Source organism: Miniopterus natalensis, chromosome 1 (assembly GCF_054644295.1).
Source record: "Miniopterus natalensis isolate mMinNat1 chromosome 1, mMinNat1.hap1, whole genome shotgun sequence".
In the NCBI taxonomy this organism is placed as follows: Eukaryota; Metazoa; Chordata; class Mammalia; order Chiroptera; family Miniopteridae; genus Miniopterus; species Miniopterus natalensis.
In genome coordinates, this window is record NC_142081.1 from 39,266,137 (window position 1) to 39,280,957 (window position 14,821).

Here is a 14,821-nt window from a genome sequence, read left to right on the forward strand (position 1 = left end):
TTAACACTGACATGGCCAAAAACTGCAAAGACGCCCTGGTCAGCTAGCTCAGTTGGTTAAAGCATCATCTTGATGTGCCAAGGTGTGGGTTTGATCCCCGGCCAGGGCACGTACAAGAATCAACCAATGACTGCATGGATGGGTGAAACAGCAAGTCAATGTTTCTCTCATTCTCTAAAAAAAAAACAACCAAAAAAACAAAAACAAAACCAATAAAAATATTTTTTAAAAATTGCAAAGATGACCATTTCTTGGGTATTCTGGATATAAGGTGATCCCACCAAATAAAATGTCAAAAACTGCTTGAGTAGCCACTATGTACATGGCCCACACCTCCCTGCAGTCAGATTTACTTAGGCTGGGACTTGCTGCCTAACTCACCGGTGGTCAGGGCCACAGTGGAGTTCATTTAAAAGCTCCCTGATGGCGAATCTGTAACTCTCAGTGTTTTCGCCCAACCCATCTGATTTTCTTCCTTTGATCTGGAAAATGCGGCCCCATAGGGAAACCCTGACAATCCTGTGGGCCTCACAGCTGATGCGGCCCAAGCTGTGTCGACCATGTTGGTACCCTGCTGCCTGGAGTTACTGTGCTTGGGAGAGAAACTGCTCTTTTTGTGAAAGGCAGGCCCCCACCCACAGTGACAAATGGGCTCGACAGTTCATGCATTCCAGAGGATGCTCGCAGCTTCCAGATGGGCGCACCATCAAATAGGTTGCAGGCGGAGAGGGAAAAGGAAAAATTAAAGCCATTAATATGCTAGAAGGAATAAAGAGACTGGTTCCTTGAGACTGGGTCCCCAGGATGTGACTCAGGTTCCTGAAGCCATGGGCAATCCGCTCTCTCTCCCATCCCCTATGAGCCCAATATTTTGGCCAAACGCAGACACAGGGCCCAACCTCCTTGACCACAGGAGCTTTACACACACATTGTTTTCTGCCTCCTCTCTGAGCCCTTTCTAAGCCAGGGGAGCCTCACTGTTGCTATACCTGAGGAAATCCATTCATTTAAATCAAACTGCAAGCAGCACTAGAAATAATGTTAAATTAAGTATAGGATGGTGCTTCCTTTGACTAAATTTTTCATTGTTTTATTGATATTTATTAATTAAAAATGCAGGACAGCACACATGAGGGTGTATAGTTGCAAAGAGATATACTGAAGTACGTATCCCTTGTGTCTCTGTCTACACACACACACTGAAAGTACCCACCCTTCCCTCATCTTTATGACGTACCACCCTGGAATGGTGTCCCTTATCAGCACATGTGTCCCTATGTACCATCTGCAGATGTTTTATTTATATGTGGCCAACACATCGCAGCACTGAAACATGCATTTACAAGTATATCTGTTTTATGAAACCCTATTCCTTTGTTTTAATAGCTGAGCTATCCAACCATAGCATTATAATGTACAAGGTAAATGGGTCTCCATCTCTAGAACCTGCTCCAAGTTTTCTCAAATGTGACTAACTGCAAGAATTTTCCAACCATCAAAGAGATACCCCCACCCCTGCAAAGACCAGTTTATTCTAGATCGAAACCTGCACAGTTACAAATCACAGAGGTTTTAGGGGTGAACTTTCTTTAACTTGAAACTGCCCTCAAAAATGAAATTTTGCTCCAGGGGTAACAGGAAGGAAAAAACTACCTCCCTGGAAAGCACTCACGATGCAAAAGGGAATGACAGTTATTTTGTTTTGGGGGTGAAATCAGTATTATACAGAAGTTTGCATGCTTAAGAGTGTTTATTAGGAAAAAATGCAAAGGATGAAAACCTCTGAACCAGGTATCTATAAACTGTGTATTGTTTAAAGTGGTGAAAGAAAATTGGTTAGAATTTGCTCTGACTGCAATAATCTGAAGACAGGGAATGGTAGGCAAAACATTAGAAAGAGGAGGCTATAATTATTATTTACTAATGCTCGATTCTAACGCTACTTTAACAGCTTGTGCATTGTCAGATCAACAATCTGCACTAAATAAATGACCATTTGGGAATTGTTAGGGAGCATCTCTGTTCCTCTCCCAGCTTGACTAAAAACTGTCATTTGCAATCAAAGAAACTGGCCTTGGAACTGAGAACACAGCCTTGTAGTTGTCTGTTTCTGAGGAAAGACCAAAGATTCACATTCACTTGATCTTTTGCAGCCAATCTAATTTGATTCTGCACGAGCCCAAGAGGACTCCATGCCACAGTCAGAATTTCCTGTCGGGTTGCACTAAAAACTTTGTCTTCTCTGTGACCAGTCCTTTGAATTCTGAGAGGCTGTCATAGCAAATGAGGATGGGACGAAGCCTAGATTAATTTATGACCCTCAAGTGGGAGGCAGAGGAAAAGAGCTCTGCACTGAGTTTCAAAATGGTGGTGGGTTTTGAAAAAGTAAGAAGTACTATGTGAGGATCTGAGCTTCAAGTACACCTACCTAAATTAAGTATACACTGTTGCCTCTCCAGGGCTTGTGGATATTTAAAATTCCATCCTGGTCCTTTTAACAGAATGTTAAGCAGTTATATAAACGGAAAAGTCTAATGTAACTAAAAAAGTTTACTTACCATCAATTCCTCAGGTGCCGGCCTTTCTTTTGGCTGTTTTCGCATGCTGTAAGAGGGAAAAAACACATACGCCTATATTATCTGTATCGCTTGTAAATTTGTGCTATAATTTCCACTGCTATTTCCCCTAGAACTGGGATGTTATCAAAATTTATCCTGTTCAGTTCTTGGCCAAAGTACAGGCACATCTCGTTTTAATGCGCTCCACTTTACTGTGCTTCACAGGTGTTGCTTTTATTTTTCTTTTTTAAAAACTGAAGTCAAGACCCTCCACCAGCAAAAAGATTATGACTTGCTTTATTGTCATACTTGCTTTATTACAGTGGTCTGGACCTGACCTGCAACATCTCCTAGGTATGTCTGTATTAGCATATATTCCTTTTCTTTTACTTTGGCCTTCAATTAATCAGATTTTGGGGGATCTGAAGATTCAGAAACACAAAGATTTTTTTTTTTTTTTTTTTGCAATTACTCTTGCAATATAGATAAAGAATGAATTTAAATTTATTCTAATTCTATTTTTGAAACAAATGTGAAAAAAAGCAGCAATATTCTCTTCCTGATTTAGCTGTCAATTTATTTCAAACTTAAATTTAGGGACCAATATACTTCTTGTTTGGTGCCTGGGCTAAGACAATAAGTGAAACATGACTATCAGCTCAAATGAGAAAACATCTCATTCCATCACTGTTACTCTGAATAAGAGTATACAAAACAGGTCAGGCATCTAGATAATGCTACAGGATTACAAACCGGTTATTATGACACCATCTCAGCTTCCACTTATTTTGGCTATAATCAAGTTGCCAATTCATGACACAGCTGTGGGGAAAGTTAAGTTCGTTTAAGCTGCCTAAAGAATAACATTCCTCATGCAAAATATTCTTTTCTTACGTGCAATAGGTACAATTAGTAGCTGTAGCGTGTACTCAGCTACGTGATAAAGCACCCACACGAGACTGAGATGACTGTATTTGTACAAAACTCAGAGTGTCTGTGGGATGAAGTCATGAAGACAGATTGCTGCTTCTATTGGAAAATCACACAGATGGTTTTTCTTTATATAAGGCAACCTCTAACCTTCATACAATCTCTGCATTTGCTGACAGTATTTTTTAAGTAGAGAGATTTAATGATCATTTGGTAAACAAGAACTGTAGTTATGAACTATTAATGGCATCAAGGACATTTGCCTTCCCTATAAATAACCATATGCACCTCTCAAATACTGCATCCATTAGCAAGTAATTCAAGCTGTCTCGCCAGTGGAGTTGGTAACAGTCCTAATCTGACATTCCAAAGCAGCTGTATCTCTTGGGAAAACAAGGCTATTACCCACTATCATTTCTGTTTCAGCTTGACATCTGTGGAAATTTCAACACAGGTTATCCCTTCCTCTGTCTCCATAAAACTTTTATATAACAGCTGATTAATATTTTGGACAAGAGGAAGGCAAAATCTTATCTGCTCCCCACTCCCATGCCCAGAACTGGCCCCACCCCCAGGTTGGTCTCCGACCACACAGTGACACAGTGAGATAGAGATAAGCATGGTCCTCCTGTCACAAATCCAACATCTCCGGAGCCAGTGATGCCCAAACCAGGCGCTCCAGGCAGTTTAGGAATCGCACGGTTTGTTTTTCAATTTCTGCATTTCAAAATAGGGCATTCCCATGATGTGCTTCTGAGTATTTCTAGGAATTTCATGAAAAGGAAATGAAGAAAGGCTAATAAGTATTTCTGAATAATGCTCTAATATTAATGAACTCAGAATTCCAGTATTTAACCAACATGTATTTTTTCCAACATGGCCTGCTCTGGAAAAAAATGTTTGTAGAGTGAAAACAGTTTTTAAAAGCTACACAATATTATGTAAGCTATTTTAAATAAATAGAAACAAGTGTTAATAAAATTTTAAAAATTGGGGGGAATCTCTTCTCTACATATTTCCTATGGAATGAATATAAACTGTACGAGACATTTTTATTAAGAGGTAACATATTACACTTAGTCAAAAAGGTGATAAAGCTTGACATTTATATTAAGGAATATTTCTTGGTTTCACTTTAGCGTTAGCATCAGATGGATCATGGGGGGTGGGGAGGGGACAGTGTGCAACCGTTCTGGTTTAGCAAGGACCCCTGATCACCATTTTGTGGCACCACAGGAACGGAGGGTTGGTTTTCCACCAGTGGCCACGACTCTGAAGGGGTGATGGAATGAGGAACTGGGGGAGGGGAAAGAGAAGCGAAGGTAGTTGAGAAGGGGCTCCAGCATGTCCAGACCAGTTTCTGGCTGGCTCTGTCTCCTGCCTTGGGGTGGTGGTTCCTCTGCTCCCAGTGTCCTTCCCGCTCTCCATGCTGGGGTGAGGGAGAGGGCACGAGGAGGGCAGTGGAGCAACTGGGCCTTCGAAGGCCACATAAGTGCTGCCGAACGAATCGGGGAGAGGTTGATGACGTGAAGGGCTAATAAAAGAAAAAATTCTACTGGGAGGAAAAAGGCAGAAGGCTGAAAAGGAACCCTCGGCAGAAAAATGCCTGCTTCCTCAGGTGTAAAATGACAAGGGGCTGCCTAGCGACTCTGAGGGCCCCGTGGATCTAAATCCTGTGGTTCTTCTCAGTTCCTTAATGGTTAAAGTGGATCTAATAGAACCATGTTTTCATAATCTTTCAAACATCAAAATTCATTGAAATGGGGCACCAGTATTGCGTTTAAAATATAACCAAAGATAAAAGTTATTTACTGAAAATCCAATGAATTAATAAACTATGCTGCTTCCACTAAGTGACAGACAGTTTTATGGGTAACTTGAGGTTACATTAATAAAAATAAGCTTCATATGTCTGTTCAATAGGGGCTATAAAACCGTGTATTTCTTAAAAAAAAAAAGTGGATAGCAGCAATATCTGTGCTCAAAGAAGTAACCTGATTCTCAGCAGTTTATTAAAACAGAAAAAGCCTCTAAAGAACATTTACAACCCTTTGTGTAAATAACGTTTACATAATTTAAACAATTCCTTCAGCTTTGCCGCCCCATCTGCCCAAGGCCCTGAAGTCCCTCCCATCTCCAAAAGGAAGCAGGGAGAGCCATAAGGTCTCACGGAGCCTCCGAGTTAATGGCATGTATCATTTACATTGAGGGCATGGCATGTTTGCAAACAGGCTCACCACTGAGTGATGAAATGTACAAATGGCTCGGAGAACTCTCCAACCGGAAGGACGGGCGAATCCTGGGATGGAGGAAAAACAAGTCACCAAAAGTCACACCGATTCCTTTTCTTTCTACATACCCTTCCTCCCCCACCAAAGTAACAGTATGAAGATGAATGTATCACACGGATTCACCACCCCGTGGAAAGGACACTAAGGGCTCATCCAATTAAAAAGACTGTCCGCACCCTCTTCCACGGGCTTTTGTAAAATGCCAAATTTAAAGCCACACACATTTCACAACGGTGAGAAACAGGAGCACAAAGAGGGAGGGGAGGTGTAAAAAGGACAGTGATAGCCACAGGGCAGGAAGGAAGGTACCAAAGTGTAAATGAGAAATTAATGATTATTTAAGTAACACAAATGGTCTTGTAATTAACAAAGAGCTGTGAAATTATTCTTGTGTTGACCTTTGTTTCTTTTACTGGATTTGCTATTTATTTACACTTCCCTTTTTATTTACATTTATTTGTATATTCTGCTGCTATTAACTGCTTGCCCCTAACACAATCATTTGGGCCAGATTACTATTATTATTTTAAACTTAACTAGAAAGGTTTTTATAGGGAAAGCTGTTTCCTGAAAAGGAACTTCAGCCTATTTGCGGGTCCAGGCAAACTCGTCATATGAGAAAGCCAGTGAATTAAGGACATAATGAAAAACTCCCACCTTGACCACCAAACCCAACTGGGGTGGAGGTGGCGTGAGTCTAAAGAGCAGATAACTACACAGCAACAAAACTCATGACAACAACGGCGTAACACAGGGAGGGAACCCCATTACCATTTGCAAAGGAAGGCTTTAAGAATTTAGGAGTTTTTCCAAGAATGACAGAGAGCGCCACTGTGTTTATAGTGTAACGGCTCAGGATGTAATGAAATTACACTGCAGAGTACTTTAACAGTCATCTCATTAGACCTACAGTTGGAACAAGAGAGCCACATAAAGTAGGCAGCTGCAAATGACTCCATTCTCATCTATTCTCATTTGCTATTAAAAATACCTTTCGGCGGCTTTCTTTCCTCCCTGACATCCCTACACAAAGTGCCCTGCAAAGTATGATACATGCACCTATTTAAATTAACAAAGGAATGACTTATTTTAATCTCACTGTGCTTTGGAGTGCTTTGGCCATTTGGATGAGCAATATATCATTACATACAACCTTCCAGCGCTGCAGGCAAGAAACTCAGAGCATGCAGCATTTGGTGGGAGCCAAACAATTTCTCTAGCACACAACTGTGTCAAATGCATGCATGTATTCATTATTGAGAACGAGAGGAAATGGCTTTGATGTAGTGGAAAAAAGAAGATGATAAAAGCACCTCTGCAATATGCGCGTCATTATCAATGGTGGCAGATAGATACAACCGCACAGCCCCTATGTGATTAGTAAATATACATATAATTGCTGTGGCCAATTATCAGAAAAATGAGACTGGTAATTACAAGACAGAAAATTAACTAGAACTCTTATTAAGGCTTTGTTTCCAATTCAAACAATTGGAATCTGCTGGAAAATACAACTGAATCAAAAGGAACCGAGGGGGGTCAAAGCAGCCAAAAAAAAAAAAAAAAAAAAAAAAATCCCAAAGAGGTTAAAAGGAATGTTTACAAAATGTTTCTTAGTTTTTGCCTATCTGTCCTCTGTAAATGTACTCTATTCATCCAGAGGAGGGGAGGGTTAGTACTTGTAAACTTAAAATTCTCATCAGTAGAGAAAGGCTTCCAAGAGGAAAGGAAAACAAAGGAAAATGGGACTGAAATAAAATCTTGCCAAGTTCAAAGGATTACATGCAGGCATTACATAGAGAGGACATGAAAAACGGGGGGTTGATGAAATCGTCTGCTCGAAAGAAACAAGGCACGCAATAATATGACAAGTCTTCGATAAAGGTACTATAAAATGGTCACAGAAGTCCCATCGGTTTGAAGAGCAAAAATAAAACATGATATCAATTTCAGCCCAGCCTGTTTTAGGAAAGCCATATATATCACCAAGCTTGCAAGATTCTACAAGGCCCAGTTCAAGAAATGACATTCTACTGTCTCAAGAACTATTAGTACAAAGATAGTTCAAAGTCTGAGGTACAAAAATGATGGACTCTGATCAGGTGGTTAGTTCTCTAAGTCATTCGCACCAGAAATTTTTTGGGGGGCTGTAGTACTGAAAGTGTCTGAGTAACAGCTGCTTTAAAATGCAATGTTAGGAAAATAAAAGCCCACTGTCTTAATGTGGCTGAATATTTACCAAGACGGTTACAATTCTGGGCTGGTTTTCTAAAAAGATCCTGGTATAAAACATGATGCTACAGCGGGCCTCATTTCAAAGTATGATACCAGGAGTAAGTTAATGAATTATAGACTAGGCAACTAACTGATGAAGATGTCATTTTAACACGGATGAGAAACAACAAGGAGAGGTGACATCTCTGCATGGATAGTTAATTTTATTTAAGACCTGATATTGCAGCCTGTTAAGTTTCCTCATAACATAAAACTAAGGAACACTGGGTGGTACCCATGAATAATTTATTTCACTTGTGAAAACGGCAGCCCAAGTCGCCTTTGCAGAACCACAGAGAGTGGATTCTCATCTCAGTGGTGCCTGGAAAGAATCACTCATCGAAGATACAGGGAGAAATTCTAATCTCACAGGCATAATGCCAGGTAGTTCTTTTCGTTTTATACCTGTCTCTTGCATACCTCAGAGGAGAATTTTCTGAGATACAGAAGACGTACACATGGGGTGACGGTGGTCAGGGCGGAGGGGCCCTCTGAGAGCCCCCCGTGCCACAGGCTCAACAGAATAGCATCCCCTCTGCAGGCTGCTAGCGCTCTAGAGGAAGGAAAAGGCGCAGACCTGACAGTGTGCGCAACACTGGGGGATTTTAAAGGATATTTTTCTCATTTTTACGCAAGTAAAATTAGAAGTTAGTTTAGATCAGGATATAAAACACCTCCAAGGAGCTGCCCCTTCCGTTATGTAATTCAGATCTGTCTGAGGGAGGGAGGGAGGCTCCTTGGAAAGCAGCTCCAGTTTCACAGTGGCCCTGGGGGAGGACAGCACCCAGTCACCAAGGGGCAAGGGGAGAGTGAGAGCCGCGCCACGAGGTTCGGAGGAGCCAGTAAACTCGTTGCTGCTACTTATCAGAACTGCTCTCTGTGAAATATGGGTTCAGGCCAGATGAAGAAACATATTTCAAAATAAAAACACAAACTGGAGAAGCAGTTACTCTAATAACTCTCAGGACTGGCTGAAACTGACTCTAAATTGTTAATAAAAGTCACTCACTTTAAGACCCTGGGTGCCATACTTCACCTTAAGGGCTTTTTTGGGGATGCTGCTCTGTTGAGCTTCTCAGCATGGAGGTATAGAACAAAAACAGGGGATGTGACCTTAACCAAAAGCCTTAACCTGAGGCTCCAGTCCCAAATCAACTGCAGAGTCCTGCTAAACGGACACGAGCTGATCTTGTTGTGGAGCAGGCAACTGTTATACACAAACAGCTGCCAGGAACCATTGCAGTAAGCAATTCCGGCCATCAAGGGGACCGCTCCAAGTCTCCGAGGCTTCAGGAACTCCCTGGTCAGCCCCTTTTGCTGAACAACAGGAACACAAGCAGGCGGCATGCAGAGAGCAGTGAAGGACAATGGGAAAAAAGTTTGAGTGATGCCTTTGCCTTGTGAATAATGAACAGTTCAGGAAGGTCAACCCATTACAACGAAAACTGTTTAATTATTAATTATGCACAATCTATGAGCAAAAGGACAAGTTCAGAATGTTTAATGTATGCTAACTTCAACTGGACTCTCTCTGGGTATTTTGTTATTAGCACTTGTCAGCAAGGTACTCAGGCATAAAAAAAGGCAAGCAGCAGAAAATCCGAGAGAGTGCGTGTGCGTGTGTGTGCGTGTATGTGTACCTGTACACTCAATGAGGTGGGGGAGGGAGGGGGGAGGAGGCGGTTTAATTCCAATCCCAGCTGCTACTAGTTCACTCGGAGAGTAAGTGTGCCAATAAGTACCCCCTGTGACCTTGAGAGCAGGTAGGCATGCTGAATACTCCAAATACAGAAAACATAAATAAGGAAAATGCTTCTGAAATGCCTTGCTTAAAAGGGTGATCAATATTTTAAAGGTATAGTTTTTTTGAAACTATAATGATTCTTGGCTTTGAAAGGATCCATATTATTAATGTTTACACATACACACAGGTAGAATCTGTACTAAATCAGTGAACTATATCCATGTCAATTTCCTGGTTGTGATATTGTACTATACTTATGAGCTGTTACCATTGGAAAAACTGGGTGAAGGGTACACAGGACCTCCCCGTATTATTTCTTACAACTGTATGTGAATAAAAAATGATGTCAAAGAAGAAAGTTTAAAAAGAAAAGGGTAAGGAGCTAGTTTTGTAAACTCGAATGAGGTCCATATTTTTAGAGGAGCTCGGCTGTATAAGGAAGAAGCCTGGCATAATTAGTCAACTGGAAAAAAGTTAAGGGACTTATGCTTAAAAAAAACCCTGAGAATTTAATTTTTGCCTTTCATTCATAATTGAAGGTGACAATGGTCAATTCAGACACAGATAATGGCACAGACAGAAAACTACATAAAATGATACCATCATTTACTACTTAATTTACTGGTTCATTCATTCAACAATTTTCTTGACCACCTACCATGTCAAAGACACTGAGCCTGGCACTGTGGGATGACTGATACTTAATCCACATCTTCAAAGGAATTGCGTACTGTTTGGAGGATAAGACGTGCACCCCTAACAAACAGCCTGGCAAGGTGGAGGGAATGGCCAAGTAAGAGAGCCAAGGCTGGGCACCCGGGCTGTGCTGGGAGAACTGAGGGCTCAGTGCAGTTTGGCTGGTACCTGAGTTCAGAGAGGAGAGGGATGGGGAACAAAGTCTATGTGTCTGGAGGGCTGTGCGACACATTTGCTCTCCTATTTTCTTCCTTCCTTACTCAGACAGCACCTGGGGGTGAAGGTACCCTGACCATCTTAATCTGTGTCCTGTTTCCTTCTCTTTGTGCAAAACAGACATTCCTTCAATTAAGATTTTATACTTAGTAGCAGTGAAACACAAGGAAGATAGAAGGGCAACTTGTCAGAACTCTCAGAGTGCTGGCTACCTGCTGAACTCTGAGGTCAGCTGTGCTGTGTTAGACTAAACCAGCCTGGCAAGTTAAATAAAATATGGTAGGCCTTCTAACTTTTTAAAATAGCCTGTTTCTAGACTTCATGGTCTCGAGCCATCACACCAACAGGTGGTTATATCACAGAATCACCTGGAGTCTGACCAGTATTGAGAGTTAAGCTCTAACATTTTAAAAACAAATCTTTTAATTCAAGTGTTAAGTTTCTTTAGCCTGGCCCAACAATTTCTGGTCATACACACTGGGGTTCATACTAATCGAACAGCTCTCTTAGATGGCTTCACATCTACCCTCGATGCCGGGATCAAAGGGCATCTGTGATTCCAGTGGCTTCATGGCAGGCAGAACAGCATTTTGCTTTGTCAGATCCCAAATTGGTTTTTGATTCTCCATTGTTCATGGCCTTAAATATCTTTGTGAGACAACTGGCAGAACCTATAGGACAAATCTGCTCTCCACTGGGGAGGAAACCTATTTTATTTGGGGGGAAAAAAAAGACACAAAAACCAAAAACCAAACACACACACAAAACAAAAAAAAACAAAAACAAAAACAACTGGACCCTCACCTTTAAAGATATACACAAAAATCTATAAACCAAAAAGCTACCTGTCCAAAGTGCAACGAGACAGCCTAGTTTACGATATGAGTAAACCATAATTACACATCACATTTATAAAAATGTAGTCAATGCTTGTTAAAAACACTTACTTAGAAACACGGCCACTCTGTGAGGCAACAATCAGTATTTTGACATTATGCGTACGTTTGATTCACAACGCAGGCAGAACTGACCTAATCTGTGGGGAATAGTGCTGGGGTGGGAACGAGGCTTTGAACTTAGGAAGGCTTGCAGATGGACATCATCAGAAACGAAAGCCTCTGAGCACCCCCCAGCTGGAGAGCAGAAAGCCCCCCTTTTACTCATCCCCTCCATATCAAGCCCTGAGCAGAGAAAGTGAAGGGTGATTCAATTTCCACACTGGGTCACCCCATGCTTGGGGTGCCAGATGTGACAAATTACATGTGTGGGCATTTTGGTATGAAGTTCTGTCTAGTGGGTCTGAGCTGACAGTAGCAGCTCATTTAACTTTTCTCAGATGGACCTGGAACCAGGGGCTAAAGGCCCGAGTTTGCCACTGCAACACCCACCTTACCTTACCCAAAACCCTTAAATCAAGAGAGAACCAGCTGTTCGCTAAGTGAACATGGCAACCAGATGGCTGATAAAAAACACAAATTTAAATGAACAGGTCTCTAAAGGAATCTGTCTCTAGGTAATTGAAATTTGAGATTATAAAGATTTTCCCATTTTCATTTTCTCCTAAATGTGTTTTAGAAGTTCCTCAGTATTGGGATAAGAGAGAAGGAGAACCAACGTTGTCATTAATATCAAAACCACCTTTCGTCTACCAATTTTTTGTCGTTTAAAAGATTTACATTAACTTAGGCATTTTCTAAATGTACGGCAAAGTTCTTGGTGTTTTATAAAACTCCTTGAACATAGGTAGAGAACTGGAAAATGCATGAATCTGTTAAACTGTATTTGCAAAACTGCTTCCTTTCTAAAGCCAGTGAACATCTATTTTTCTTTTTGTTCTGGGTCTCTTGTTGGCAGTAAGCTATAGTCCAGAGCGTTACTTAGAGATGCCTATGTGAACAGTGCACACACCTGCTCGCTTGCACACCAACATCCACACCCATCTCACTTTTCAATAGTGCAGGCAGAGCAGCAAAAAAATGCTTGTCTCATACCAAAGGGATTTCATTTACGAAGTAAAATCCGCTATTGTCCTCTCTCTCTGTAGCCTCCCAATGCATTTCTATTGCTTTTTCATAAAACACTGCTGCAAATAATCAAGCATGACCATTGACATCCACGAGATTGAGTTTTAGGAACCATTAAATGAGCTCACCCTCGTGGGAAGCCTTCTGCTCAGGCTGGTCTAAAGGTAATTATTCAGCAATTCCTACCTGTGGTTTTACCTTGTCCCTATATAGTGTTTGAATTTCATACACTGGTAAGGTCAATTTTTTTTTTTTTTCCTCAGGAGAAGTCCAGCTACATGTTTGATCCAGGACCTAAATTACAATGTTAATATACACATTGGTGTTTCACCAGGTTCTATGAGTAGAAGTGCTGATTAAAAGCAATCTTAAAGGGAGATCATACACTACATTAAAAAAAAACACAGGAAAATCTAGGAGAGAAAAATAACCCTTAATAGGCTCCTAAATGAAAGGAATTATTCCTCTTTTCATAGGCAAGGGGTTCATACTGAAACATCTGAACTACATCCTCACACTGTTGAAGGGCAAGTGCCTGGCAGGTCCGTGTCCTGAAAAATCGACAAGCCATAACACTATCAAGCCAGACCCTGAGACTCAGTGAAAGCCAAAGTCCACATCGCCACCCTGTATGTCCTCCTGAATGTTCACTTGACTGTTAGTTAAAATAATTACTGCCATTCGCCACCTGCACTGCAAGCTACGGCTAAGGGGAGAAACAGAACTTCCAGTGGCTGGATGCTGCCGGAGTGCTGGCGGTATTTGCTTACACACTTTATAAACAGATTCGAAGGCTCTGTCAGCGGGACTCAAAGGCTGAGAATTATAAGTGAAATTGGGCCCTACCTGGTTCCATACAATAAACCCAGAGAGAAGACAATTTAAAGCTGGCTAAAGGAAATACAGTTTAAAATTAGTCAGTGTGAGAGGAACAAAGAGAGGGAGACAGGGAGGGAGGGAGGGAGAGGAAGTGAAAAAAATAGAACTACATACTGTGAAATGAACAAGTTCAGTTAGAATGTTCATCAGGATTTGGAAAATCATAATGCCATCTGCTACTCTGGACCTCAGAACATCAGGGATCTCGTGGGCCCAGACGCTTCCATTTCCAGAAGGAAGGAAGGAACTTGCACTCCCTGGAATGCTGCCTCCATTCTGGAATGAAGGCAACACCCCAGCCCACCCGTTTGTAATCTCTTTTGAGAACATCCACACTGCTCACAGATGGGTTTTCCCTGGTTTAGGGAAAATTAACGGTGGGCAAAATGATTGCAGCAACTAGGCAGCGAGGCAGAGCAGTGCCCCACCCGAGCTGCTGGGTAACTGACCCTGGCATCCAACGTGGGCTCTGGGTGTGTAGGTCCCATCATGGTGGATTAAATGAGCATTGTCCTACGGCTGGGTAAGACTTCACAATAGAGCAACACATGTTAAATGACAGCAGCCAAAACTGGCCCCACCAGGCAACTGCCCATTCACAGAATGCTATTCACAGGCCTCCACCAAGAAATTAATTCATTAATAATACATCAGGCTTCACGGACAATTCCAAGAAAACAATACAAAGCTTGTTGTTCAATGATTGCCTAAAGATGCAGAATTTTTCATAGTTAAAAAAAACAAACCCAAATCTATCTGACTTACTGAAATCAAAATCAAAGGGATGTTTATGCTAGTATTTTGCTTAGTAAAAAAGAAAAAATGGAGAAAATCTATCCACTGAATTCACTCACTGCCACTAGGAAATAATATAAATACAGGTTTTTTTCAATAGTAGCTGATAAAATCTGGTAACTGTGTATTAAAAAAAGAAAATTTTCCCATTTTAAGTGACTTTGTATATCCTTCAGACTCAGGAAAAATTTTGCTTTTAATTTGTTTCTTCTGTTACATTTTTAAAACTCACTTCCTTTCTTCCTCCTCCCTCCCAACAACTCATAAATATGAATTAAATATAATTATAAATGAACAGAACATTAACTTTTGGATTACTGCTGTGTTTTGGTAGAATGTTAATGTCATTTCTAAAGAAACAGTTATTACCAATAGAGAAAGTAATTACTAAAGAAATCATGGCCTTAATGCTAA

General features: G+C 41.1%; 1 protein-coding gene across 2 annotated transcripts in view; it reads right to left on the reverse strand.

The window, feature by feature from the left end:
- MAP2K5 (mitogen-activated protein kinase kinase 5) overlaps nucleotides 1-14,821 on the reverse strand; it is a 239,645-nt gene that overhangs the window by 32,552 nt on the left and 192,272 nt on the right. For both annotated transcript variants that reach the window (XM_016198069.2, XM_016198068.2), the window contains 2 exons: nucleotides 5,726-5,787; nucleotides 2,559-2,604 (listed from right to left, as the gene is read on the reverse strand). In XM_016198069.2, the coding sequence (XP_016053555.1) occupies nucleotides 2,559-2,604; nucleotides 5,726-5,787 (108 nt within the window). The remainder of the gene's footprint in view (nucleotides 1-2,558; nucleotides 2,605-5,725; nucleotides 5,788-14,821) is intronic.